The 27,510-nt window shown below is 36.9% G+C and overlaps 14 protein-coding genes and 1 non-coding gene across 15 annotated transcripts; 6 read left to right on the forward strand and 9 right to left on the reverse strand.

Annotated features, from left to right (window-relative positions):
• Positions 1 to 536: 536 nt before the first annotated feature.
• Positions 537 to 2,974, reverse strand: BDF20DRAFT_905759 (WD40-repeat-containing domain protein; the record flags this gene model as incomplete). Its single annotated transcript, XM_053083200.1, has 4 exons — positions 537 to 2,148; positions 2,217 to 2,509; positions 2,576 to 2,714; positions 2,781 to 2,974. The coding sequence occupies 4 exons, from the start codon at positions 2,972 to 2,974 to the stop codon at positions 537 to 539; spliced, it is 2,238 nt and encodes a 745-aa protein (XP_052937355.1).
• A 1,023-nt stretch (positions 2,975 to 3,997) lies between these two features.
• BDF20DRAFT_905760 (uncharacterized protein) lies at positions 3,998 to 5,015 on the forward strand (the record flags this gene model as incomplete). The annotated part of the gene is made up of 3 exons (XM_053083201.1): positions 3,998 to 4,041; positions 4,112 to 4,456; positions 4,538 to 5,015. The coding sequence occupies 3 exons, from the start codon at positions 3,998 to 4,000 to the stop codon at positions 5,013 to 5,015; spliced, it is 867 nt and encodes a 288-aa protein (XP_052937356.1).
• Positions 5,012 to 5,973, reverse strand: BDF20DRAFT_912339 (cytosolic Fe-S cluster assembly factor NUBP2; the record flags this gene model as incomplete). Its single annotated transcript, XM_053083941.1, has 3 exons — positions 5,012 to 5,230; positions 5,316 to 5,691; positions 5,756 to 5,973. 3 exons carry the CDS (start codon positions 5,971 to 5,973, stop codon positions 5,012 to 5,014), a joined length of 813 nt encoding a protein of 270 aa, XP_052937357.1.
• A 1,456-nt stretch (positions 5,974 to 7,429) lies between these two features.
• BDF20DRAFT_817823 (cytochrome c oxidase, subunit VIa) lies at positions 7,430 to 7,983 on the reverse strand (the record flags this gene model as incomplete). The annotated part of the gene is made up of 3 exons (XM_053077290.1): positions 7,430 to 7,613; positions 7,699 to 7,747; positions 7,857 to 7,983. The coding sequence occupies 3 exons, from the start codon at positions 7,981 to 7,983 to the stop codon at positions 7,430 to 7,432; spliced, it is 360 nt and encodes a 119-aa protein (XP_052937358.1).
• A 612-nt stretch (positions 7,984 to 8,595) lies between these two features.
• Positions 8,596 to 9,233, reverse strand: BDF20DRAFT_865099 (uncharacterized protein). Its single transcript, XM_053080778.1, has one exon. It carries the CDS (start codon positions 8,935 to 8,937, stop codon positions 8,704 to 8,706), a length of 234 nt encoding a protein of 77 aa, XP_052937359.1. The 5' UTR covers positions 8,938 to 9,233; the 3' UTR covers positions 8,596 to 8,703.
• Positions 9,234 to 9,866: 633 nt separating this feature from the next.
• Positions 9,867 to 9,948, forward strand: BDF20DRAFT_t66. The gene has a single exon. It is a non-coding gene; the product is annotated as a tRNA-Ser (tRNA).
• Positions 9,949 to 10,189: 241 nt separating this feature from the next.
• On the forward strand, positions 10,190 to 11,748 carry BDF20DRAFT_865100 (uncharacterized protein). Its single transcript, XM_053080779.1, is given in 3 exon segments — positions 10,190 to 10,440; positions 11,370 to 11,555; positions 11,575 to 11,748. The coding sequence occupies 3 exon segments, from the start codon at positions 10,408 to 10,410 to the stop codon at positions 11,638 to 11,640; spliced, it is 285 nt and encodes a 94-aa protein (XP_052937360.1). The 5' UTR covers positions 10,190 to 10,407; the 3' UTR covers positions 11,641 to 11,748.
• A 1,290-nt stretch (positions 11,749 to 13,038) lies between these two features.
• On the reverse strand, positions 13,039 to 14,693 carry BDF20DRAFT_905763 (Alpha/Beta hydrolase protein; the record flags this gene model as incomplete). Its single annotated transcript, XM_053083202.1, has 5 exons — positions 13,039 to 13,126; positions 13,216 to 13,908; positions 13,984 to 14,315; positions 14,400 to 14,509; positions 14,609 to 14,693. 5 exons carry the CDS (start codon positions 14,691 to 14,693, stop codon positions 13,039 to 13,041), a joined length of 1,308 nt encoding a protein of 435 aa, XP_052937361.1.
• Positions 14,694 to 15,453: 760 nt separating this feature from the next.
• On the forward strand, positions 15,454 to 17,838 carry BDF20DRAFT_905764 (Metallo-dependent phosphatase-like protein; the record flags this gene model as incomplete). Its single annotated transcript, XM_053083203.1, has 8 exons — positions 15,454 to 15,660; positions 15,736 to 15,786; positions 15,862 to 15,931; positions 16,002 to 16,126; positions 16,237 to 17,030; positions 17,115 to 17,228; positions 17,313 to 17,406; positions 17,485 to 17,838. The coding sequence occupies 8 exons, from the start codon at positions 15,454 to 15,456 to the stop codon at positions 17,836 to 17,838; spliced, it is 1,809 nt and encodes a 602-aa protein (XP_052937362.1).
• A 789-nt stretch (positions 17,839 to 18,627) lies between these two features.
• On the forward strand, positions 18,628 to 20,530 carry BDF20DRAFT_865140 (cytochrome P450). The gene is made up of 2 exons (XM_053080780.1): positions 18,628 to 19,088; positions 19,177 to 20,530. Exons 1-2 carry the CDS (start codon positions 18,671 to 18,673, stop codon positions 20,361 to 20,363), a joined length of 1,605 nt encoding a protein of 534 aa, XP_052937363.1. The 5' UTR covers positions 18,628 to 18,670; the 3' UTR covers positions 20,364 to 20,530.
• On the reverse strand, positions 20,531 to 23,147 carry BDF20DRAFT_865145 (uncharacterized protein). Its single transcript, XM_053080781.1, has 7 exons — positions 22,622 to 23,147; positions 22,261 to 22,534; positions 22,008 to 22,196; positions 21,778 to 21,928; positions 20,944 to 21,700; positions 20,760 to 20,870; positions 20,531 to 20,689 (listed from the first exon to the last, which is right to left on the reverse strand). The coding sequence occupies exons 1-7, from the start codon at positions 22,674 to 22,676 to the stop codon at positions 20,637 to 20,639; spliced, it is 1,590 nt and encodes a 529-aa protein (XP_052937364.1). The 5' UTR covers positions 22,677 to 23,147; the 3' UTR covers positions 20,531 to 20,636.
• On the reverse strand, positions 22,511 to 23,147 carry BDF20DRAFT_452906 (uncharacterized protein). Its single transcript, XM_053075483.1, has 2 exons — positions 22,622 to 23,147; positions 22,511 to 22,534 (listed from the first exon to the last, which is right to left on the reverse strand). The coding sequence occupies exon 1, from the start codon at positions 23,034 to 23,036 to the stop codon at positions 22,749 to 22,751; it is 288 nt and encodes a 95-aa protein (XP_052937365.1). The 5' UTR covers positions 23,037 to 23,147; the 3' UTR covers positions 22,511 to 22,534; positions 22,622 to 22,748.
• Positions 23,148 to 24,590: 1,443 nt separating this feature from the next.
• On the reverse strand, positions 24,591 to 25,080 carry BDF20DRAFT_818373 (uncharacterized protein; the record flags this gene model as incomplete). Its single annotated transcript, XM_053077357.1, has 3 exons — positions 24,591 to 24,738; positions 24,798 to 24,897; positions 24,951 to 25,080. 3 exons carry the CDS (start codon positions 25,078 to 25,080, stop codon positions 24,591 to 24,593), a joined length of 378 nt encoding a protein of 125 aa, XP_052937366.1.
• A 186-nt stretch (positions 25,081 to 25,266) lies between these two features.
• BDF20DRAFT_937776 (uncharacterized protein) lies at positions 25,267 to 26,721 on the reverse strand (the record flags this gene model as incomplete). Its single annotated transcript, XM_053084771.1, has 4 exons — positions 26,148 to 26,721; positions 25,792 to 25,795; positions 25,626 to 25,749; positions 25,267 to 25,565 (listed from the first exon to the last, which is right to left on the reverse strand). Exons 1-4 carry the CDS (start codon positions 26,279 to 26,281, stop codon positions 25,267 to 25,269), a joined length of 561 nt encoding a protein of 186 aa, XP_052937367.1. The 5' UTR covers positions 26,282 to 26,721.
• Positions 26,352 to 27,322, forward strand: BDF20DRAFT_937786 (uncharacterized protein). Its single transcript, XM_053084772.1, has one exon. The coding sequence runs from the start codon at positions 26,831 to 26,833 to the stop codon at positions 27,239 to 27,241; it is 411 nt and encodes a 136-aa protein (XP_052937368.1). The 5' UTR covers positions 26,352 to 26,830; the 3' UTR covers positions 27,242 to 27,322.
• The last annotated feature ends 188 nt before the right edge of the window (positions 27,323 to 27,510 follow it).

The following is a 27,510-nucleotide window of genomic DNA, read 5'->3' on the forward strand; positions in this document are numbered from 1 at the left end:
TGCGGACAACAGTAGTAATGCAAATCTAATAGCTATGGAAGAGGATAATGATAAAGTTACAGTTGAGAACGGAGGCACTGACTTAAGTAATGTCAATAACACCACACCCTCCGTACAGACTGCTACAGAAGCGATGGACACCACCAGTTAAATCGACTTTGCAAGTACTTCATTTTTTGTACATAGTTCGAATAAATAATCATACAATTATATTGCCTACTTTGCAAAACCCTATCATCTCTATATACTGTCAAATGCTTAAGGTATATATCATCACAGTTCATAATAAAAGACAATGTTAATGCGACTTGTTCATTTTCGAAATGTATATGTACAGGTCTATGGTGAGATTTATTTCATTAAATAAGCGAGGACTATCTACAAGTAAATTTATGCGTCTGCTTTTTTAGAAGCGATGGTTTGCTGATTAAGAAGATATTTTAGTGTGTATTGATTATTATCGCATCTAGAGTAATGGAATGAATAGATTAGAAAATTTGAAAATTACTTTAAGCATAATTACGCTGTTTGTATACTTACAATGCCGCAATATCATCTCTGACACGATTGACGCCTTTGTGTAAAGCTCTAAAGACTGGTTGGAATTGACCGCGATGGTCGCGTAGATATCTACCATGTGCTGTCATAATATGCTTTACCCATAACAAATGGAACTCAATATGCGGACTTGTTTCCATGTGCATACCGATTAATGTCAGTAATCTGAAGAGATACTTGTCTGGCATACTGCGAGCTATAATTTCAACAGAATCTGGAGGAATGCTTTCGAAAACTTTGTGGATCAAAGGCTTCTCATTTAACCTAAATGCCATACATAGAGACTTCAGGTATTCTTTTTCCTTCAATGCTTCAATTACTGTATCGGGAGTTATATCAACTTCTAAATCAAATGGATCAAAAATGATATCTTCATCTAGAGAGTAAATCATAAGGCCAACTGTGGTCGCTGCTGTCCAAGCACGTCCAGTTGGTGAAAATCGGACAGCATTTGATTTCACTTCTGGTCTTGTTCGTCTGACGGAAAGATCGCCAGTTCTGGTACCTGGTAAGGATAAGTCACGTCGTTCTTCTGTATCTGACGACTCGCTATCCATTTCTTCAAGACTACCAAATTCAGTCATGTACTTGGAATTGAGTACTTCCTGTGTACCATCCAAAGAAAGATTTCTTGAAATAGTGAACTTCTTGATCAAGTGAGTGCTAGCTACGTCATAAATACAGACATATTTGCTGGTGCCGGAGCCGATAAGGCTTGCTCCATCTGCCGTGTAACAAAGAGAGTTGAAGCATTTACCGGAGGCTGCATTATCTGCTGAAGTGCGGTCGTTTGCCTTACGGCCACCCATAATATCTTTACGTCCCTCAATAGTGTTAATAATCTTAGCATCTGCGATATCCCAAATGGTGATCTGGCCATCCAACGTAGCTGCGGCAATTTCATGTCCATCTGGTTTGAAGGCTACTGCTAATACTTCAGTTTGATGCACTAGAGTTTCAACGATCTTGTTACGTCCAAATACATCCCAAGTACGAGCTGAATGATCCCAACTGCCACTGACAAGTAACATGCCGGTGGGAGAAAAGGCCAATGAACTGATAGGTCCAGTGTGTCCCGCTAAAATATCGAGCAATTTACCAGTCTGTACGCTCCAGACATAAATTTCAAAAGTATCCATTGTGCCTGCACAAACAATTTCTCCACTCGGATCCACGGCCAATGAAGTGAACTGAACAGGATTAGGACTGGTAAATGTTCTAAAATTACGGTATCGGATCAAGTCGAAAGCACGCACTGTGCCATCTAGACTAGCAGAGAACAAAACTTGGCCCTGTTTGGCAAATTCAACTGCCTTAACACTGCTGCTGTGCTCGCTGAAAGTGATATAACAAAATCCAGAAACTGTATTCCATACTTTGACTTTGCCGTCATCTCCACCTGTGACTAAATTCTGTCCATCTGAAGAATAAGAAATTGAATTGATATCGTAATAGTGTCCTTGTTGCTTTAGAACGTAGGTTTCTGACTGCCATTCCCAAACCAACAATTGACCTAATGTTGCCGAGCCAAATGCAAGCCATTCACCGGTAGCATTGATAGCTACTGAATCAATTTTCTTTTGAGAAACGCTATATCGCAAAATGGCTAATGTATCAGTGACTGACGCGATTGTATTATCAGAGTAATACAATGTTACCTTAGGGTATGAATAGTTGTGAAGTTAGGAACTTCATAGATGCCGAAGACACCATTGGCAAAGCCAACTACTACCAAATTACTGGCAGAAAAGAACTGTGCTTCTGTCACTTTGACACTAACTTGATTGAAATAATTCTTCTTCAAGATTCTCCATCTAACTTTATCCAAACGAACAATCTCATTCCCATCCTCGTCCACCTCTACCATTTCTGTATCAGAATCTCCATGTAATGCGGCATAAGTTGAGTTAACCCATTGGAATAAAGACCCGTCTCTGCTAACTGAATAAATCTACAGAGAATGCATAATCTTCAGCGTCCTGTTTCGTATATATTAATTGGAAAGTACAATTCTTACATTTTTCATATCTGAAGAGAACCAGGCATTCACAATATAGTCACGGTGTCCTGTTAAAACTGAAGGGACAAAATCTGGAATTGTTCGGTCTACTGTAAAGATACGACATGTCATATCCTTTGATGTTGTTAAAAAGAACCTAAAGAAAGACAAAAATGAATGAGTAAATCGGCCGCTGGTATATTGAAGGCTTTATGCTGTTTACTTTGAATCAGGACTCCAGCTGATATTTGTGATTTCATCATGATGCCCTAAAGCTTTGAAATACAACACGAACGGCGCAAATTCTCGTGTATGGCCTGGTGCTTTCCATATATCAACCGTTCTTTCATTCGTAATGGCAACGTACTTGCCGTCAGGACTAAATTGTATTGCTCTCGCTCTGGCTTTGAAATTCATGTGATGAAGTACAACTCTACGATTCAAGTTGATCAACAGTGCTCTACCATCTAACGATAACCGATGAATAACGTTGTTCAATCTTACTCAATACTGCATTAACTGGATCTAGCTGCCTTTACCTTTATCTACCGTAATTAACAATGTGCCGTTGGGTGAAAGTGCCATGCGATCGATGTCCTTTCTCATTTCGACAGGAAGTGTATAAGAAGTATTACTGTAGATGTGAAGATACAGTTAGAACTACGAGAAAGATGCAGTACATTCGACTCAACAATGGCTTACTTGACTAGGTCAAAAATTGATACTCGATTACCAACGGGACTCAAAACAGAGTTACCGTCGGGAGTAAACAGGACATTGCCACCTGTATAGACTGTACCTAATAGATTAGAAAACTGAATTCGTAAAATTAAGTATAAATAAGCTTTATTTCACGTCAACAAATATACTGATTACTTTAAAGGACGATTTCATAGTTGATGTTTTCTACAGTGGCGCCCAGACTATTTGAAAGTAAAGACTTTGAAACAGTTCATCAATTCCGTTTTTATGTTTTTGACAGGTGGCTTGTTCTTTTTCAAATTGGCCAATCATGTGCATGAAAGCAATTTTTACTATGAACCAGATTCATGCTAAATAGATCAGCGTTAAAAAACTGTACAAGCTATATATAACAACTTACTGAAATAGTGAGATCAATATTAGTAAACATTAACAGGTTTTTTTTTTTATTATTGAGCATATTGTAACCTTTATTTATTGAAACTGTCGGCAAAAGCCTTAAAATCGATCAGTTCCTGAGATGATAGAAGCGATCAATTATTGTAACAAGCCTGATTGGGTCGCTGCTGAAATTGTATGAATAAAAAGAGGCAGCAACTTTTTTGTCCCCTTTTCCCAATTCTATTACTTCTATTGTTCAGAACGAAGAAACCAGCTTCTATGTCAGAACTACCAAAAAAAAAGACAACGCTATTAGATGTATTGGATAGCAAAAAGAAAATTACTGTTTGTGCACCTATGGTACGATACAGTAAATTAGCCTTTAGAGAACTTGTTAGAAAGTAAGGGCGTACATCAGCATTAGTAAACATTTATTCGAATTCCTGATTGATCGTCAAAATTTAACTGTAGATATAATACTGATATTGCATATACTCCAATGATATTAGCCGATGTATTTAAAAATTCAGAGTTTGCTCGATCGTCAGATTTTACTACAAATGAGCTTGACGATCCTGTAGTGGTCCAGTTTGCCGCAAATAAAGGAAGCGATCTCGCAGATGCAGCAGAGCTTGTAGCACCCTATGCGGGTGGTATCGACTTGAATTGTGGCTGCCCTCAAAAATGGACGTATCAGGAAAAGATTGGAGCTTATTTAATGCAAGATCCTGAAAACGTTAGAGACATGATTCGTACAGTCAAAGGAAGAGTTAATATACCCTGTAGTATAAAAATAAGAGTACATAACGATTTAAAGTGCGTTCACTATTCACGGATGTTCTTACATATATATATAGATAGATGCTAACATGGTTTTATTTCAATTCAAAATATTAGAACAACGTACGAATTTGTCAAAAGAGCAGAATCTGTTGGAGTCGATTTCTTAGCAGTCCATGGACGTACAAGACATCAAAAATCAACTGAGCCTGTCAATTTCGAAGGGATTAAGCTAGTTAAAGAATCAATCAATCTACCAGTAATAGCCAATGGTAGTATATTTTCCGTTAAGGATGCTGATGAGATGTATGAAAAAACAGGTGTAGACGGCGTCATGTCAGCAAGGGGTCTGTTAAAAAATCCTGCTTTATTTGCCGGATACGAAACTACACCTTGGGAATGTATAGAAGATTATGTCAAATTAGCACTTGGATATGGTACAAACTCGTTTATTTTTCACCACCATTTGATGTTCATGTTTGAGGATATTATGAGCAATGCAGAAAAGAAAACATTCAACACGCTTTCAAGCATACCAGCGATATTGGACCATTTAGAGGAATATTGGGGATTGGACGCAACGAAGCTTTGTTAAATGCCTGCTGTACACTTTTCAACGACTTTTTGACTAATTTCTTTGAACAGAGGGAATAAATTGGAATTTTTGAACGACTTGACGTAAGACCCGTCACCATCCGTTTCAACCATGCTTGTGAAAGCAGGATCAATAGGAACTCTACCAAAGAAATCAATACCATATTCAGTAGCCATAGATTCTCCACCGCCAGATGAAAAGATATTTGTGCATTCCTAGAGATGAATAAAAAATACTTAATATATAGTTTTTCATTCATGCAGACAAGCTTGGGCATTTTTTTTCGTTGTGATCACTTACAGTACAATGTGGGCATACAAACCCACTCATGTTCTCTAATACTCCCAATACGGGTAAACCGACCTTTTTACAGAATGAGATCTCTTTACGAACATCAGCAATAGCAACGCCCTGAGGTGTGGTCACAATCACTGCACCGTCAGGGTTGAATTCTCTAAGATATTCGACCACGCCGATATGCTCATCTGATGTTCCTGGTGGTGTGTCAATTAATAAATAGTCTAAATCTCCCCAATATACATCTTGAAGGAATTGTTTGATCATTGCATTCTTTTTGGGCCCTCGCCAAACAACTGAATCGTTTTTATTTGTTAGTAGAAACCCAATAGACATGCAGGACAGTTGCTTCTTTTCATCAGCGTAAACTGGTACCCATCTGTAATTTTTCATTCGGTTAATAATTAAATACTTTATAGTCCATTGATATTCCATTATACTACCCTTGGGAAGCTTGGTGAATTTGTTTGCCGTCCAAACCCAACATTCTTGGAATGCTTGGTCCTGTCAGATCTATATCCAAGATTCCCACTCTATTCCCTTTGTCCACTAGACTAAGCGCTAACTGTGTCGTTACTGAAGATTTTCCTACACCGCCTTTACCGGACAGGACAAGGACAATATGTTTGACATTCGACAGATCGATCTCACCACCAGCCATGATACAACTTATGCAAATTCGAGAAAACGAGCTTCGAGCTTAGTAATGCGTTTTCGCTTCAGCTTCGGGACTCTCTGTTAAATCGGACCTTCATTTGGACATGGTTGTGACTGCTCTGGGTTGTTTATAGACTTTTTGATTCCCAATCAGGGAATTAAAAATCTCACCTACACAGGAACAAAAGATGTCGCCATCCTTACATATCTAAGGGTTATATTGTATGTAAAAAAGGAGCGAGCAACTTAGGAATTACATTTATATTCAAGAGAAGAAGTCAATGTACTGCAATAGTTTTCACTCAAGTAATAAACATAAAAAAAAGGAAAATTCATATAACACGAATAGTATTTGAGACTTAATGCCTACTCTTTTAATTTGAGTGTGGTTGCTATTTTTGTAGTTTTATGGGAGTAAATGAATTGATTTAGAGAACGCTACAACTTACGATAACACATATATTATACTTGCATTTGATGCAAAACACAATGGAATTGTGTTGCGTCCAGTAAGAAATCGATGTCTCTTAACTATTTGTGAAATACTTCTATATGCAAATGACTCTATATGTATATTCGCACACGTGATACGCTCGATAACTATAATTCTGTCAGTAAATCTATACATCAATCTCAATACACAGAATGTGCGTCATACTATCTTTTATTCTCCTGCTGCTTCGACTCTTCGAATGGAAGTCCTCAAACATCATTATTAATTACATAGACAAAACTGACTTTATGCTTGAATCTTTGCTTTATCATATGCAAAAAGCGCGTTAATAAGATCCAGCGACGTATGCAAATGTACCGTTTTGATATTATGTTATAGTTATAGCTTTAGCGCTCAATCAACTTTCAACCTGTCATTTGCTCGATTAATTCAGAGAATACATATATCAATGTAGACTCCACAATAAGAAATTGTAACCGAAAGTTCAAAGAACAAAATTTAGAGGTTGAAAGAAAAAAGAAAAGAAAAAAAAACCATTGATGTAACAGTCAATCATGAGAGAATAGCACCAATCGGACGTAGTTTGCGACCGCCACAGTACAATATATGCAGCTATTACTGCTGAAAGCGGTTGGTAATTATATACTTCAATCAAGAGCTGGACAGAGCTGGAGGAGATCAATACAACTACATTATTCGCCTGACTGGTGCTGAATATTCATACAAAAATACGAAGCAGGCGTTCGTTTACCATAAAACACATCTAGATACTCTTACTTCGAAGCCTGTTCATCGAGGATATGTATATATGCGATGATATCATCATGTTTTTGGTAGGTGAGAACATGATATTTGCGCTTTTATTAGAGGTTGTTTCTCTACCAAAAAGTTCTTATACAATTTTAAAAAGAGAATGTTGTTCAAGACTCTGGACTGCTTCCTTGAAAATAATATAAAGGGTGATATTTTTTTTCTGTCTTTTGTTTCTATAACTGCTTTTTCGTTTTTAATCTTGATCGACAGCAGAGAGGTTGACTTTGGGATTGAAGAAGAGGGATTCTTTGCCCCAGAAGAAATCACGACCACGGAAGTTGATATAAGGGTATTTAACCCATTCCTTAGGGTGGTGTGCCAAGTGTTCGTGATGTTTTTGGTAGAGATTGTAAGCGTTAAAACCAGCAGCAGCAAGACTATGTGAACGTTTAGTGATTATCAGTGAGTGTGCAGGCTTATTGCAAATACTCGTTATTGCTTTAAAAAGATAAAAATCTTTACGCTGGGATGCAAACGAAAATCGAAATCTTCTTCCAAGTGGCAGCAGCATCTATTTTAAGGGACAACGGTCGATTTTTGTATAAATAAACAGAAAAAAAAAAAAAAAAAAAAAACTACTACAAATGTTGAAACAAATCATTTGTTCTATCGTTATTTACCAGCAGCATGGTGCTTTACGGCCTCACGTTGAGTGAAGAATTCATTTTGTACACCGGTTGTTTGAAAACGAACGCCAGCACGTTTGAGAGAGGCGGTGAGTTGTGAGTTGACAATGCGAGAAGCCATTATATATATTGGTTTTTTGTATTTTTATGAGATTAAATAGGAAGATACTAAGAAAAGAGAAGGGTAGTATTATATTGTGTAGTTGAATCGAAAAAGGGAAAAAAATTGCTTTTTTGAAATCATTGTTTCTTTTAGAAAAAGTGGGTTTTCACCGAATCTTTACCCCGCCCTATTGTTGGTGTTTATTAGGGGCTTCATCTCTCCACGTAAAAAAGTGACGTCAATGGGGTGTGTGTCTGCTGTGCGAGAAAACTGCATTTTCCATCAAAATATGACTATGAAATACAATTTGCAGAAATACAAAAGGAACATGTATACCGGTGAATAATTAGTTGTAGATGATAGACAATTCAGCAATTAAATGTTCTAATACTGTTCATGAAGAGCTGTTGCCGTAGCTCATGATACAGTTGATCAAAGAACTAAAAAGCTTTTTTTGACCAAAAGGCGATTGTAAAGGTGAAGTGTTTTAAGATTGTAAATCTTATCAATTAGGATTATGGTGGACTAAATTAAGTAGCGAGACTATAAAAAGATATTGAATGTCTTTATTTCGAGTTAACGTTTGGGTCTCTTTTATATCTTTTGAAATAAGTAATTTGTTTGGAGAAAAGGCATGTCTGAGACCTTGTAAATAAATATGGGCAGATAGGAAAATACATGTAGTGTTGTTTAGGTGAGTAATTACATTATATTTGGCTTAGGAAATTATAGAGGACATCACAAAGATACAGTATCATAAGTGGAAACCCAAAAAAAAAAGTGAGGATAAAATAGGGATGAGCTGTATTTATCCGTATGATCAATGGATGTTCCTGTGTTAAAGGTTATTGAGAGATATTTCTTTAACAACAAGGCTTTACAACTTATATTGAAAGGATAAAAAAATTGTAATAGAACAGTCAATATAAGAGTGTTACGTAAAGGAACAATTCGCAGTGTTAATTTTGCCATATTGAAGAACAGATTTATATAGAGGCAAGAAAATGATACACTGTAATGATAAAAAAGATGAATTATGCATTATTGCAGACTATAAAATGAATAAAAACTTTAAAGAACTGGTATCAATTAGCACCGTAACTTAAGTGTTATGTTAAGTTGGAAAGCATCGGATAAAATGAAAAGCTCGCAAGCCATAGGTTTTTTGTCTTTTTTTCATATATTTGAACCATAAGTGCATAATTTAGACTAGAGTACTAGTATATAATATATAGTTAATCTGCTAATGTTATATTGATAGTTACAACAGCATCTCTAGTTATGAAAGAACGATCTATTTCGAGCATTAGCAAACAGATTAACTCAGCGATAGTTTCCGGCCCGTAAAAAAATACCGATGAAATGTCACATGACTTTATTATAGTTCTTAACCTGATATTTAGTTTTAAAATTATGAAAAAATTGTCAAGTGAGGGGGCCCTATTGTGTCAGAATTATCGGTTAGATAATTGGGAACCATTTGAGTGTGTATCCCTCCCCCTTAAGCGAACCTTAAGAAATAGAAAAATAGTCTAAGTAAAAAAAATTTAAGAAAAAAACTTTTGCGGTCGAAGAGCCTATTTTATTATATTAAAAATCCTAAGTCCTTTTATATCGTGCAAATTGCCCTAAGTTAACATAAACATAAAAAAAATATATATAAATAGTCATTTGTGTAATTTGATCTTGAATTCATAGTTAAACATTTTCATAAGCATAGAGGTAAATACCATAAATAGCAAAAGGGAAGAAAGACAAACGAAAGGGTGCATGCCCGGATGGCATGGACCGAAGGAACAAGTGCCCGAGGGTTTTGACATCTGACCTACTAAATTGGGCAAGAATTTGAAGCCCGCTGTAGTGAGCTGATAAATTAGCTACGGGACTTATCAAAATATCAAGTCGCTTTGTCCGAGTGGTTAAGGAGTGAGACTAGAAATCTCATACGCTCTGCGTGCGCAGGTTCAAATCCTGCAGGCGACGTTATTTTTTAATAATTATTTGATAGTAGTGCGTGGAGCGTAGATCTTTTTGGCTCACTGTTGCGCACTGGGCTTCTATATGCAACCACTGGAGGATCCAAATCAGTGCTACTAAGGCATTCTCGTTCATCAAACTGACTACGTCACGTATCTTACGGCAGTATTGGTCACAACGTTACCTGAAAGAGAAGCTGGCAGGTCCGTCCGCTACGCTTGGCATCCCACAGATTCCTTATCTTTGCCCATCTGGTTTTTGTCATCCTAGGGTTTGGAAAGTTTTTTGGTCTTTGCCTTTGCCTCATAAAGTCGTTACATGTTGGTGGCGGTTGTTACGTGATTCTCTAAGCACTCAGTCATCTTTACATCGTCTCCGTCCTCGGCTTTGGCCTTCGCCTACATGTAAATTATGTCCAGCCTCCATTGAGGATGACTTTCACTTCGTGGTTGGCAGCCCTATGAAATGGTCTTTTTGGTCAGCTGCTTTGTCTCTGTCGTATTTGAGGCACGATGGTGAGTAAATTACTCAAAACGTCTAACGAAATGTAAAATAAAACTTGATCTCAGATATGAGTACTGCTCATATCTTCGTTCCCGTTTGGTAAGCGGTGTGTTCGATTGCATACATTTGAACCTTAGATCAAATGTATAACACATAAAGATAAGATAAGAAAAGAATACGGATTAAGGATAATTCTTATCTGAGATTAGCTACCTCACATAAGACTTGAACAGGTTATCTTTATGAAATATATTTTACTTAGGTTATCTATGGCTATATGACATTCAGGTATATAGCAGGATTGGTATATGTACTCGTAGGATATATTGATTCAACAACCAAAACATAGTAGGTCACGGTACTGCTCCCTGTTCTGGAAATAAAGTATGGTTGGAGATAAAAAAGGCTCAATCACTCTTTATTAACACAATAACTGTTCACGCAATCAAAAGAACACCACGCACGAATATCTCTTCCTAGCCAACATCTATAATCATTCCCACAGTATCTGAGCTACACAACTGGTGGCCGATAGATATTGGATTATAGATGTAGCTGCATGATCACCCTGGATCTGCCAGGATAGCACATTACAAATCAATCCGCTCTGGGATGGACGAGTAATTATCCACCTAAAGGGAAGACCTATTCTTTTACGGAAACCTCTGATTCACTGAGTATTATTTGACCATAATACATCAGTGTCAGCTATAGATCCCGATACAGTCATTTCGTAGACAGCAAACACAATAAGTCTTTATTAATAGCAGTAATTTTAGTTTTCTTTTCTTTTTCTTTAGTTTGTTTTTGAAAGAGAAATAAAGACGGTGGTTTGATTTCGTTAAGCTTTCGTGTTTATTTTCTCTTGTGTTATTCTTTACCTTTTACTTCATAATTAAAACTAGCGAATACCACAGTCTCAGCTCTCTCTCTCTCATGTCTTACGGTCTCCTGAAGACGTATGGCATGTTTTGCTCAATTTGAAACTACGAAACGATAATACTTTTACAGAGAACTATACACTAGAATTAGTAGGCAACATATTGGAAACTCTATGGAAATATCACTGGTACACGATCGTTAATGTCGAATCCTGGTCTACTGACAATGTTTTTCCAACGACTTCAGTCCTCGGTTACCCTTAAGATCACTCTACAAAGTGGAGAGTCTTTATCCCAGCAAGTTACAGGCTAGCTGTCTTGCTGAAACTTTATATACCATATGTGTACTACTTCACCTTAATGTTTCCTTTCTCACATTTAAATACTTAACTATTTATCTACCGCCCTTTTGAATTCATATCAAATAATAAAATTGTAACCTGAATTTAAACAAAAAAAAAAAAAAAAAAAAAAAACGATATAACGAGGTACTCTTTTAATAAACACTAAGTTTTAGAAAGGAGATAAAAGATGATTCTTTATTCTCTTCAAAAAGTTATGTTCCTTTTATACTGTATATCAATCACCGTTATTACACGACACACACCCGGGTTTAAGCTTCGTCTTTTTTTGCCGTCTGCTGAGTATACTGAGAATTACACATTAGAACTGGTAGTAACATCTTGGAAGCTTTATGAAAAAACCATTGGTCGACAGTTATTAATCATGATATCTGGTCTACAGATAACGCTATTAACCGATTGATATCTTCGGTAACTTTAAAGATAACCCTTAAAGATGTAGATCGCTTATATGAGCAACATATAGGCTAAAAGTCCACGTTATTTTTATGTATTCTGAATGTACGAGGAGCATTCTATTATTTTCTGTCCCATCAACCCTAGTGTATACCCGATTCTCTCTTTTGTCCTCCTTTATTTATCAATCCAGGAATCACAATAAAGCACTTGAATTTAAAGAAAAATAAAATCGTCTTTTTTCAGAAGATACCTAGACTGATAGTTCAAGTTAACACCCATTTATCAATGCTGATGAAATGGCGACAGATGAGAATACAAAACTTCATATGATAAAGAAGCTCAATGATGTTATCACTTTGATGGTTCAGAAAATTATGTCGAATACTACGTACGGACGTTACAATAAAGAGCTATAAGAGAAATGATATGAACATATGTAGAATGACAATTTCTTTGTGGTAAAGATGATATGTATCGAAGGAGCTTACTTAAAAACTACTTGAAAGTGTTCATATAATATGAGGTAAACTGAGCAATTTGGAAGCACTTAGATGTTCTATATCAGAAAGAATGACATAGAGTCTATATAGCTTGGGAGCAACTAGGTCATACCGAGATTTTGATGAATATACATTCTCGTTGCTGTAATTATGTACAGTTACACTCATAATCCCACCAATAGAAACACTCACTTTTCTTTAACAGATAAAGCCGGTTGTGATTACGGTTTATTCGATACAGTCAAAATAACATACACTATTTGAATTACACTAAACGGCTCAAAAAGCAGCTAGTAACTAGTTATCTATTGAAAGCTTCATCACCTCTAGCTAACTTCATTAAATATGTCAAAATACGCTCTCCATCGACACGTAAGCCACTAATAAGGAATAATGCAAAGCCAACGACATGAGAAATCTTCAACTAATAACTTATAGAACAATTATATCTTACTTGTGTGCATATTCATTTGTAATCCATTGTTGAAATCCTTTGACTTCACTAGCAGTATGCTCGGATAGTTTACGATCAACGTACCTAATTATCAATATTTGAGTAATATACGAGTGAGTAAGATTTCAATTTTGTACCAAGGCTTCAGTAAAAAGCTGTGTGGTAATTTTTACATATCGTCAAAGTAACTAACACCAGCCACTTGAACACCTTCCAAATTGTTTAATACATGGATATCATAAAGTTGTCCCCAACGCGTTTCCGCTAATCGGTTAGCCACGTTTTTCAGGGGACGTAATTCTGCATAATCATCCAACATAAAAGGATATATCATTTCACCTGTAAAGTAAATAGGACGGTTATCATACAAGTTCTCAAGACGCCACTCAAAAATCTTGGAAAAAGGCGCTTCGTTGAGGATACGTTCGGCAGACCAACGGCTCGAATGTTTGTTTTGACAGTAGATTGCTTCGTGCAAAATGGCGTAAATAACATTTGTGTCCCAACTTTGAGTGGTTTGAATGGTACTAAGAGTTCGGAAACTAAGCTTTCCAAGCCGATCAAGATCGTTTGCAGCAGACTGAACAATAGCATGCACAGCATCATAACCTCCGGAACCTCCGAAAGCTAACCCTAACTGCAAGAAGCGGCGTGCTGATAGGTTACCACCATTCGGAAGGGTCACTCCATTTGTAGATAGGTATTTGTGAATCTTTTGAACCCGGGCGATATCCGCAGGAAACTTATTGTAATATAGTACGTTTTTTTTCAATATACGGGGATAGAGGGCTCTATAAACTTTGTCAGGATCATCAACCAATGGTGGGACACCTCCAGTAATGTAAGCATTTTGAATGGATTTGGGACTTCAGACAAATTACATATCGTTAATAAGCAACTTTTACATTGTGAGGCATTAAACTTTTCAATTACTCACTTACAATAATGAAAGGTATGTTAGGATACAGAAACCGCCAAAGCTCTGACCCAGCAAGGTAAGACGAGTCTCTTCTTTATCCGTCCGGCCAGCAGTAAGTCGTTTGCGAATCAGCTCACAATCCTTCACAATACTATCTGCACGGAAGTTCATCAAATAATCTACTTTTTCGTCGTCTGTATGAAATTGTGCTTCAAGAGATTCAGCAGCGATTTGAGTGGAAAAGCCAGTGCCACGCTGGTCGAGCAGAAGCACCTGGTACCCCTTTTCGAAAGCTACTTTTACCCAACCCGACGAGGCACTGCTTGGTAATGCGCACTCGAAACCCGGTCCACCCTAAAAATTATGGTTCATTAATCAATTATACGGCTTCATGAAGCTTTTATTTACGTTTTTCTTTGTATTGTTTCTGTTTGGTACCTGAAGGTAAAGGAAAAAAGGCATTCGTTTCATCTCGGAGACTTTATCTACAGGAACTAAATGACGAACAAAGACCTTGATTTTTCGACTTGTTGCCTCATTTGCATAATCTACGTGGACAATTCAATGTCAATTACAAATCCCTCAATGATAATGTAAAGCTTCCACTGAAGCCCCTTGCTTTTTATTGTCGTAGAAAAATACATTGCCTAGTGGACACTGGAAGTATCTATCAAAAACTTTCGCGCCAGGGATCGTGAAGCTTTCGACGTTTGTGTTATCCAAAGGATGCATCCTATTGTTCAATGTTGTCGAGTTACGATGAGAAAGGAAGCGTTGCTGAAACCTTTTCGCGAAAAATAATGCATTATTTCTGTTTCTGGAGAAAATGTTCAAGTGTGAAAACGCTCCATTGTGAAGCCCGACAGGATAAGCTTTGCTGCACACTATCTTTCTGGAATACACTAGGCTCAAAGTGATCATTGATACTGTTTTTCAGTAATACTTTCTATTGGAAATAAAAAAAAAACAACAACCAAACTTTGTGCTGACTTTCTTACCCCACATCAGCACAAATATGACTTAGAATGGTACAGTCTACGATAGTTGCTTAAAAAAAGGATTCTATATTCGCAAAATCAAAAACTCCAGAGCTCATTCGATCAAGCATATCTCCTTTCGCACCTCAATGATGAAAGCCTTTTTCATCATGGCAGAATAGGTATATGAGCTATAAGAGTTATCCAAGCGTGATAGGGAGATTAGCAGGTGTGTATTCAAATGCCATCTACAAAAAATGATTAAGCGAATCATCTACAAGTTTTCTGACAGCTGCTTTAAAATCGGAAAAAAAAATGGAATAATGCATTAATGTACCAGTGACAGGGCTGAATGAATGTTAAATAGCATCTTTTTCACTTACTTTTGTTATATTATGCGAAAGATAGTTGTATATAATAGATTACTAATTTATTCTCTGATATCAGTATTATGTTTGTTTTCTTATATCCGAGCTGATGCTGTATTTCAACAACAGCAGACCGCCTTGGCGTTTATGAATGAGCAACAACTTGAAGATGAGTTAGTTGCTTATGTCGATCTACTATCCGATCCTCGAGATCCCGACAAAGCGAGACGAAATTGTGGTTCTTGTATCAACTTGTTGAAATTAATGAAAAGACTGTGTTTCCTTCCTGAAAAAATGCAGCTGGCTGCAATGACAAATATATGTAAAAGATCAAAATACGTTGATAACCAAGTTGTAAGGGTTCCTTTTCTTTTTCCAATCTTTTCTTTTTTCTCTCTAATGGACAAGTTTAATTGGAACTTGAAATAGTGTGAGGGCGTTGTCAGGGAGCAAGGGCCTGTTTTACGTAGAGTACTAAGGGTAAATAGCCATTCGCAAATAGTCGAAGGAAGAAATCACAGTGATTCATAGGTTTCAATGACTATCTATTTCTAGACAATGGATATATCAGGAAAGGATGGTCATCTACTCTGTGCTTCAGTATTGAATACATGTCCATATCCAGGTATATCAAGACTTTTGTATGTAACATATAAACCTTCCTATGCTAATTTTATACATTTTCTATTCCTCAGCAACGGAACCTTGGAAACTGCCATTTCCAAAATTGAAGCCAGAAAATCCATATATGCACAAAAGATCAAACAAAACCATGACTGTGCTTCATTTAAGTGATTGGCATGTGGATCCTCAATACGAGGTAACACTTGATATACCGCCATAACATTTGATAGGCAATCCTAATCAAACCCTCCCTCCAACCCCCCAACCTTTCAATGTAATTAATATTTTTTCTCTTTCATTTTTAAGGCAGGAACGGAAACCTTCTGTACTAAGCCTATTTGTTGCCGAAGTGAGTCTACCGACTTTAATAACATTCTCAGCGAAGCTTCACCGTGGGGTTCTTTCGGCTGTGACTCGCCGCTTGCACTCATAGAATCTATGTTGGAATATATCCCCAATGCTGCGCCAAATACGTCATTTGCCATTCTGACAGGTGACATCCCCCCTCATGAAGTATGGGAGACTCTTCCTACTTACAAAACACAGATGATACAAGATATGTCGTACAATCTATTGCATGCTCATTTTGACACTTCATTTTTGATCAATACCACCCTATATCCTGCAGTAGGAAATCACGAGGCAGCGCCTACCAATTTATTTCCTTTACGCGATTCCGACCTACCCTCTGGCGCTCGCCATGACGATTTTTCGATGGCGTGGCTATATCATGCATTAAAAGAGAACTGGAAAGGCTGGATCGACGAAAAGCATTTGAATAGAATACATCAGCAGAGTGGAAGTTACGTTAGTTATCCTGTGGATGGATTAAAGTTAATAAGCTTAAACACAAATTTTTGTTATAATCTAAATTGGTGGCTATATGAACGACCCAAGAAAAGGGATCCCAATGGTATTTTGGAGTGGCTCATAGGCCATCTACAAAAAGCGGAAGATATGAATGAGAAAGTTTGGATTATCGGCCATAGTGCTCCTGGAGATCCAAGTTGCTTCCATGATTATTCCAACTACTATTATCAGATTGTGGAAAGATATGCTCCGCATGTGATTGCAGGGCAGTTTTTTGGACATACACACAGGTGAGCATTGTTTTTTTATTCAGATGTGTAATCCAAATCCTTGGATATTACAGAATGATATAACCTTGTAGTACCAAATATAAGGGACGAGATACAGATTTTCTACAAGGAGGGATCGCAGAAAGCCGAGGATGCCATCTCAGTCGCGTACATTGGACCCTCTGTCACACCGTTCCCTGATTTGAATCCTGGGTTCAGGTACACCTAAAGAAACACTGTTCTATAAAACTTGATTCGATGATGAAAAAGTGAGATGATTGAACTGCATTTTTTCTGTTCTAGAACATATACTGTTGATGCTGAAACTTTCGAGGTGATCGAGACACATACTTACATAACCAACCTCAACGAATCTATAGAGTGGAGTCGTTTGCCTGTAAGTTATGGTGTTGTGCTAAACATTGGATTCCCAGGCAGAGATTTAATTGTAGCCTAACTTTCAACGTTTACGTAGCTTTGGTATAAGGAATACTCTGCGAAAGACTTGTATGGCTCGAATGATAATCCTTACACACCATTGTCACCAGCTTGGTGGCATCATTTTACAGAAGAAATGGAACTCAATAACAACAAATTTGATCAGTATTGGGTTAATCGGTATAAATCCTCACCGTTAACGCCAGAATGTGATTTTGTCTGTCGTGTAAATACCATCTGCGGCATGAGAGCAGGAAAGTCAGAGCTACGTTGTGACTATATACCATCTGAGCCGACCAATAGGCCGATTATACTAAACCGCAAAGACAAAGATGCTTGCGGTATCTCATTGTTAACCAAAGAATTTCGACAGTCTAATGCAACACTATAGCTGATGATCATTAAAATGTCTTTGCAGACGCAAAATAAAAATTATATACGGTAATTGGGAATCAGTACTGTCAAAGGGAAATTGCAAGTTTCAAACAAATTCTCACCAGCCAAACGTGCAAGTACATCTTAGCATGATGCGCATGTTCGTAAGAAAGGAGTTATTTTGTTCGTTTTTATTGTGAATGTTGAAATTTACCAAGGAGCATCAAAGAACCTACATGCGCTGAAAGGAGTTTCAAACCAAACTATCATTTGTCGCTTTTGCTTTCTTCTGTTCAGACAGCGTAAATCAAACTCTATCTATAAGTTTTGCAAACTGTAGATCATTTTTAGCAGTACGATATCTATTTCTCATACGTTATTATGCTCGACCGGGAAGGAAGATAAGCAATACTTCAAAATTTAACTAAAGGGTACAAGTGTTGTAGATATCTTCATTAAAGTCTTCTAAACAAAGCATGCAGTACTTTTGCTTTTTACATTTATCAGTGATGTGTTGGTTGTTCGAGCAGATCAAAAATACCTTATTAGGAAAAATTATCAAATTATAGTCCACACCATCGCCGAGAAGTGCGGTAGACGTTTTCTATTGTTCCCCCACATCCCAGTTTTTTAACTTCGGACTTTCGATCACACTGATGCAATTGTTTTTTCTGCCATTGTTTCCTTGTTTTCGTGGGTTTTGATTGGATGAAATCAAATACACCCTAAAAATCGGTAATTCGTGCCGCAATACAAACAAAACAATTAAAACGTCAAAGATCCATATAAATAGATGTGAATGTCACACTTTTCCAAATTGTTTTCCCTACATTAGCTCTATACATAAAATGGATTTTATTATCACAAAAGCATCACCTCCTATTCAGCAAGCTCTTCAAATCATTCAACAATCACCTATCGTTGAGCAATTGGAAAGACTTTACCGACGTTCCTCCAGGAACGAGCTTATTTTTATTGGCACTGCTACCTTTCTAACACTTTACAATCTGTCCAGTTACATTAAAACCAAATGTCAGAAATTAAATGCACCTCCTACGGTACCTTTCAGCTTACCTTTAATTGGCCATACTCTCTATACAACCTTCATGCCTTACAAATTTCTGGATTGGTGCGATAAACGATATGGTGAGATTTATAATCTACATCTGTTAGGCCAAACTGTAACAGTTGCCAATGGCAAATGTGGCGAAGAAACATTGAAAGCAGAACGAGACGACTTATCTCTTGAACACGGCGTTGTTAGAGGTAAAAGTGCACCAACATTGAAAGTTTCAATAAAAAAGCTCAAATTTGAAAAATATGTTATAACGGTGTTGCCTATATTACTTTGTAGATCTCCTCCATCTACATTATCTTTTTGACGATGATGGCATGGAAATTGCGATGCAAGTCAACCCATATCTGTTAAAAAAGGCCGTCCCTAATAGCAGAATGCGTTCTTTAGTTCCCGGTATCCAGCGTGGCCTTGAAAATGCTGTCCATGATCTTTTCCATCCTTCTGAGCCCACTATCATCAAAGAACCTAGTGAATTTTTCCAAGACTATGTTGCTTATATGAGTGTTCCCACTTTGGTCGGTGACGAAGCTGGTACCAACATAGAGGTAATCAAATCTTTTGCTGCCTTCACAGGCGATATCATCAAGAATGTAGGATTATTCGCTGCTGTACCCGATCGGCTGCACAAATATTTGATGCGATTTATGACAGGCACTTTCAAGCATCACCGTGTCATGGAGAAACATTTGGGTCCTATTGTGCGTGAACACCGCGAAAAGATGCGTCAGGCAGAAGAAGCTGGCGTGCCTCACGGTTTAGAACCAACCTATTTACAGTTATTGATAGAATGGAAGAAGGATGATGGCGTGTCTGGCTACACTGACAAACAAATTTGTCATGCTCTCTTGTCAGTAGCTTTTGCATCCGTACACACCACATCAACGAATTTGCTTTATTGTATTTCTTGGTTAATTGTCCGTCCTGATTTGAAAGAACAACTTTTGGAAGAAATTCGCCGCGTTTCACCTGGTGATAAGCCGGTGACTTACGATGAATTGCAACAAATGGCATTTTTGAATAATTTCGTTCGTGAGGTGTTGCGTCAAGGCACGGATCCTCTAGCCACAGGTAAAAAGGCAATGAGAGATTATACCTATTATAATGGCTATCAGGTACCTAAAGGCCGTCTGGTGCAAACTGCTTCTCGACAACTGAATTTCGGTACCAATAGCACCCGCTCTACCATTGAAGAAATGGATCCTACCAAATCGAACAATAAGACAACTACTACACCTGCTCGTGATTATGTAGCGTTCGGTATGGGCAAACATTTATGTCCTGGTCGTTTCTTCGCTACACAAGAAATCGAAATGTCTTTGGTCTATTTGCTGAAGAACTATGATTTTAATACGGTCAGAAACAGGAAACCTTACCCTATAACGACAATCGCTGGTATTTTGAACGTTAACACGCAAGAGCCTTTAATCTTCACTCCGAAGAAGAAAATACATCGTGGTGATTGAACATCTTCAAGATGAATATTTTTACTTTCTGTAAACTGAAGATCAAACATCTACACATCTACTATGTAAACACCCCTCCCTTCTTTTGTATTCTTAGATCTCCATACCATCAACATTAACATTTCACGCCATACAAACTTCTGATGTTTCATTAAAAGCAAGCTTATACAATTGGTATACATTTTATTAATTACTGGATTCTATGGTGATAATTACTTTTTGTACTTTTTTTTTTTTCGTATATGAGTCATTCTGTCGAAAATATAGACTTCCTCATGGACGTTGAGACTCGTTGTATATGAATATAAAAATAACAGCGCACATGGCTATATTTCGAAAGTAGGAAAAAATAATTTAGTTGGGAAACACTTTCATAAGACTGTTTAGAGGACTTACCAAATAACATGTCCCATCTTTCGGCAGCAAATGACCATAAATCAGCAGATTTATGCGGTTCATGTTCATCGATACGGTATGAATTCACGTTACCATTTTTTAAAGCGACAACTAGAAAAATTTGCATATTAGTTCTGCTGCTATTGTTTCGCTACTGTTCTGTATACTGCAGGGGAAACTTTACATAAATATCTCGTGTCGTCTTCAGCATCTGAAACTTCTTCATAGAAACCGACTGCACCAACAGCTTTTGATCCACCATATTCATCTTTCACTGGTGGGATAGCCATTATCATTTTCCAAGGTTCTGGGAAATAAGTATCCCTTAATTCTTTCTCATCCTCAGGTGTATCCGAAAGCAACACGTCGATCCATTTCTCTATTTTGCTCCACCAACTTTCGTGCTCTTTATTTTTTCCATTCAAGACCATTCTGTTCTTTTGCTCTTCCTGTTCGGGTAATCCTCTAGTATAGATATACACATAATTGAATTCTGTCCATAAAGCCAGTGTATCTCCCACTTTATTTAATTCCATGCCTTTGATTTCTGCATCTACCGTTTCGTAGCTTTGCCAGTAATAATACTCGGGTAAGGTGATTAGTTTTGTTAAAGAACCATCCGTTTCACTGCCATTACTATCAGATACACCAGTCGCTGCTGCTACTGCTACTGTTGACTGATAAAGTCGATCTTTTTCTGATTTGATTTTCGACAAAATGTCGATTCGATCCGTATAATCGAGAGTGATAAACTTATTTTTGATATAAGGGAAGGCAATAGTAGACTCATACGCGTTCATCGTTGCAATGAGTTGGGGCATATTCTGCTTTTGATGTTGAAGGTGCTGCTGCTGATACTGCATTTGATGTTGAGTATGCTGATAGTTTGAAATATCTGTAAAACCATTGTAATCTATTGTTTCCTCAACATAAACAGGATACTGCAAAAGATCACAAAAATTCATCAGTCAGAAAGCATATGTCTCAAAAATTTTGATGTAAAAATGTTATACTTTACATCTGCTTCTCCTTTTTCTCTCTGGATCCAGGATGTTACTTGTTGGTTTCTATCATCGATAATTGTTTGATTATCCAATATGGTAATGTTAACGAAATATGTTGAAGCAGTTTTTTGCAGATTCAATGAAAAAACACGGTAAGTCTCATTCCTATAATTGCAATAGAATAAAAAGAAAAAATATTCAAGTTAAGAAGCACAATTAAAGAGAATCGTGAATAATAACCTACACTGGTGAATAAAGCCTTGAAAACAAAACTGTCGAGTGTTCGGTTGAAAGTGGTTGAGACCATTCTTGCACTTTTCTTCCATTAGAAATACGATAATTTACTGAGTTGGCCCGTTCTAAAGTTGAATGCGGTTCTTCTATAATGTTTGGAGGCAAAGTGATGATATGGAACTCATATGTATCTGGATCTCTATTATAAACCATAAGGTTAACTAAAATTATTTCCTTTTCCTTTTCACTATGTAGAAGGGTACCTAGAAAAAATGATCGAATCGTTCTGTAACGAGAAACTGTTAACAAACGTTGAGCCTGGTAATTGTATATCTTTATATTCAAAACGTATATCATCTTCATCGTCTAAGTCTTCTGCTGTGGTGTAATAAATTCTTATATAATGGAAAGAGCTATCATCTTGCACCTCATGATAAAGTGTAGCGAACTGAGTTTGCAGTTTTTGCGCATGATTATTTCGAACAGATACTCTAGATATCGGCCCGTTTAGTTCATGTTCGAAGCAGGGTATCCAGTCTGTAATATTTCAAAAAAAAAAAAAAAAAAACGTACAGCGTTTGTAAACTCGACATTTTTCTTCGGCTCAGCAAATAATACTATTACCTTCTGATTCCAATAGATCTCGTTCTGTCAATAGCGTGGATAGGGGTTTTTTCATTTGTTTAACAATACCTACAATAAAAATATCATCAAAAATACATATTCATAGTTTTTATTGTGTCAAAACTGTCTATCTGAAAGAAAAAGCTTTACCTTGTACACCTAATTTCAAATTGCCTGTGCCGATGAGTGATCCCCTACTTTTCAGTAATTCGTACTTGAAAAATGTCAAATACACATAAGCTCCAATAGTAGACAGAACAACCTTATCAGGTTTGTAAGGAAACAACGGTGGATGATTGGATGAGGCGTAGACTATTTTTGGGTGCACATAAGGTGTATCTTGGGAAAGAATGGCGATGTAAATAACAACTAAACCACTAATTAATAATATAAGTACGCGCCATGGCATATTCATATGCACTTATTTTGTAGAAGCGGTTTAGAATCTAAAAGAACAGGAAAGAGAGAAAAAAAAAGTATTAAAGAAATAGCACAGAGCTGAACAAAAGAACAATAAAGAACGAAGCAAACAAACAAAATTTCTTTTGTTCATGTAAACTTCAGTTTATGCAAATGACATGTGGTTGGCTTTTGTACGGAGTTCAAATTGAAAGGTACAGTAGCGTTACTGTTACTGAGAATGACCAGTAGTATATAAAGTACAAGATCTTTTAAGTTACTTAAGAGGGCAATGTATGGTTATTATTGTGTTGAAACATGAAATTTATATAACTTTTACAGACAGATTTACGTGCATTTGAAAGCCTTGGCTTTCAATTGATGAGTATTCAAATTCTCCCTTTTTTAAGATATGATAAGAATGTATTCTTGATCTCATTTATGCTGCTATTTTCGAAAGGGACGTATGTGATCATTTATGTGGACTAAACAATTGCGGAAGTCATTACTAATCAGTCCTTAAATCTTAATAAAAATAAGTAAACCTTTTTGGAAGTGACGGGATTGATCTACAAAAACCTGTTGCAGCGTCAATCTTACAAATTACTTGCGCGAGTAGGCATTAGAGAACTTTAAACCTAGAAAGTACGACTCGAATTCTAGTGCATTGCATTTATGCGTATCAGTCTTGCAAGTGTAACATAACGAACATAGCAAGATACTAAATAAAATGGCCAAGTCACGTATTAGCTTGTCAAGGTCCAAAATGGGATAGAAATCAAAAATGCCTCAAAAACACGATCAAAATCTCATTCGCAGATTGGAATGGCCTTATTGGACTAGAAACTAACAACAGACTTCGCCGTAACGAAAAAGGTGCTGTCGACTCAGGATCAGGCGGCTTGTTGATACGTTGAGCTTTTTTTAAAAATAATAAATTAGTCACACGTTGCTGAGGGGTGGGACATGGAGAGGAAAAGAAGATTTCTATGACAAGTAAATTTAGTCGAAAGCAGCCGCTTCCCGCAAGAGCTGCGAGGAAGACAGGCTCAAGGAATTATATTGTGTGCTTTACTAAAGACGGATGGGGGATGAAAAGGGATATCATGGAATATCATTCGAAAGAATGACGTCCAGATAGCCCAATGGATACTGAAGCAGACGGTGAAAAATCAAAATGTTGCCGAAGCGAAGGCTGAAAATGTGGTAAAGCTCTCAAGAGCCGCGCTTTATTCTCAGACAATATATATGGATTTAAAGATTTTGAACTATTTCTTCCCCATATCTTTCAAAGTCTCGTTATAGGGGGCAATTCAATTTTTTTTTATTTTTTTAAGTGTTGTGTCCATGAAGAGAGTGGGTGCTTTACCACATTGGAAGCCAGAGCGAAGGCAACTGAGATGTGTTAGGAACGACACACAATTATTCAATGTCAGGTTTGCGTGTCCATGCCCAACTTATTCTTATATATTTACGAATTCATGTCTAAAGTAGATAAGAAACTTTTGCAAATTGAGTTTGAACATAATGATAAAGTAATATGGCTGATTTTATATTTTTGGGGGTATAACTATTTCGAGCGTTGCAAAGGCCTGTTTCTGCATTCGAACGCCTTCATTGTTTGCTGTTTATTCAGCAGTTTCTGACGCTCATATACTGTTACTTTGTTGTTGAAGGGCATTGTGTCGACAATTAGTTTTTGGTGGCTCTCGTTGTCACTAATACTAAACGTTAGAACGTTGTTTATAGTTCGTTGTTTTATGCATTTATACGTTACTTGATCAATTGCTCCAAATCTTCACGATTGGTTGAAAGACCTGCATGATCAAGTACAACAAGGCACACCTTCTCATTGTCGCTTAGATGACGAAGCAGATCTAAATAAACAGTTAATGAATATTTTCGTGGAACGTAAGTAGTTAAATTTTACCTTGTGCATTGTCATCTTCAAGTATTTTTTGTTGCTTTTTGTCTCTCAAATGTAATGGGTCACTTGCATTACTGGAGTACGAAACGAACACGCTATCAACAAGCGATCTGCTTCTGAGACAGTTGCACATCAGCTGCAAGAGTCTTTTTCGGGTATCATCAGTTTCTTTACCCTTCGACTTTCTAGCGTAACCAATCACGCTATATCCCTCCTTCTTTAAACTTTTAATATAATCTTGATACTCTTCAAGATAGGAAACCACATTTTTTAAGGTATTCGCTGTAGTAAAACTCAACAATTAATGTGTGCATGCTTTTTATAAAATGAAGCCAAACTTACCTTGATATTCATCTTTCAGGACATATAAGTTCCTTACTTGTACTTTTTCTCCTTTGCTGTGTTGAACTCTTTTTATTGGAGAGTCTATCAGATTTACCTTTGCCGATTTTAACCATTTTCCCAGGACGCTGACATTTTTGAATAGATTTAAGTACTTTTGTATTAAAGATAAGATATCTGTGGTCTCTATTTGTTTGCAAACATATGCCTCTTCGTTGAATGGGTTAACAGGCAAATATACGTTATTGAGAAAATTGGCTACTTGTGCTTTATTGACTATCAAACCACTTTAGTGTTACTGCATCATAAAGTAGAAAATGTAAACCTATCTGTTACCTAAAACCTTTTGATTTTCGTTCACACTTGTGCTAACTTCATTATTTGATTCATTTTCCTTGACTGAATATCGCTTGTATAAGAAAGGGTAGGCATTTATTTTGAGGACGGAAGTCACCATTGGCTCCATGGTGTGATATTTGTAGTTGTTTTATGTTTAGTGAACGCGACTCAATAATTGAAAAAGACTGAAGGTGGGATGGGTCCACCTTCAGTCCTTTTATTGTACACTGAAAATCAGAGAGGGGAGCGTTCATGGCAAACTGAATGTTTGTATTTGACAACAAAAGAAAGAAGGAAGAGAGAAAAAAAAAAAAATAAAAACAAAAAAAAGGAATTATATACTCGTTCCTGAAATTCTCAACCAGTAGGAATGCAGCATTATGTATACGTATGTCTCTAGAGTACAAGGTGACGTGTACTAAGTGTTAATATGATTCTATGATCATAATAACGAGTCAAATGCTTGAAAGTGTGTCTAATTCGTCTTTATATATTATAGGAGGTATGGAAATACCACACATGGGATCCTCTTTATAGCAAATCTCCAAATTTTTTAGTGCGTCAATAGTAGGCACAAGTTTCTTGACATTTTCAACGTTAAAAACTTCACAATATAGCATGCATATAGCTTGTTCCCTTGTTATGTTTGTCATATTTAGTAATTAAGATAAGGTGGCATGGACACGCAAACCTGAGATTGAATAAATTATGGACATGCAAAACTTCCTTTACAGTCATATCGTCCAACATTTTGGTGTACCAAAGTTCTTGTTAACAGACCGTGGGTCAAATTTCACCTCCATCTATATTGATTTATTTTTGAAATCGTTGGAATGCAGACATCTAACAACGGCAGCGTTTCGGCCGCAATGCAATGGTTTGTGTGAACAAACTAATCGAACTCTTACAAATGTCTCAGCAAAAATAGTACACGACCTGGAAATACTAAGGATCAGGACAAGTTCATTCCTGCTGCCCTTTTAGCCCTACGTTCAATGAAAAATGATACCTCTGGATACTAACCCAGTAAACTACTTTATGGCCAAGAACTAAACACAGCTGCTACTTGGAGTGCTCCCAAAATTGACTTTGAGGAAGGAAGTTATACTGATGTCAGCAAAGAGAGGTTAGAATTTTTACATAACCAGATGAAGGATATTCGAATACGAGCAAAAGAAGAATCGTTACGCTAGAAAAAGACCATGAAGAACAGATACGACAAAAGGATTCACGTTCGAAGACAATTTATTATTGGAGAACAATGTCTGTTGTTTGATCATTACAAGGAAAATAAATTTCCATATGTTTGGATAGGACCTATGACAGTCATAAAGGTCAATAATAATGGGACTTACCACCTTTCTGGACCTAACGCAAGACGATTGGACGGTGCTGTCAACAGAGAGCAGCTATTGCCATACATCAAGAAAAATAGAATGCTACCAGACGTAGAGATAGCAAAGAATAATGCTCCCGATTTTCAACGTTTAACTCAACACCTTCAACAATATGCAGAAGTTTCTAACGCTCAATTCAACAAACACAAGACTGAAGCCTTTTCTTTGTCAGAGGAACAAATTACCATCTTGGACGTCCTTACTGCACTCGCATAACATTTCCGTCTTTCACTCTAAGTTCTTTCCTCCGCGATGTGCGACTAATTTATTGTTTTTGAATAAAATAATCCATTTAAAAAAAAGATCATTTTGAACAATCAGTATAATTTTCCCGCGTCCATTTTACTCCTATCAGTCAAAGTTTTATTTTAATTCTTACCATTTTTCTTTGAAATATAAAAAACAGACGCCAACAGGGAAAACAGGATTTTTGCTGCTAATAGACCAACGTTATGAGCAAAAAAGGAAAGAAAGAGAAAAAAGAC

This window comes from Mycotypha africana (assembly GCF_025528875.1).
Source record: "Mycotypha africana strain NRRL 2978 chromosome Unknown BDF20scaffold_4, whole genome shotgun sequence".
NCBI classification, from domain to species: Eukaryota; Fungi; Mucoromycota; class Mucoromycetes; order Mucorales; family Mycotyphaceae; genus Mycotypha; species Mycotypha africana.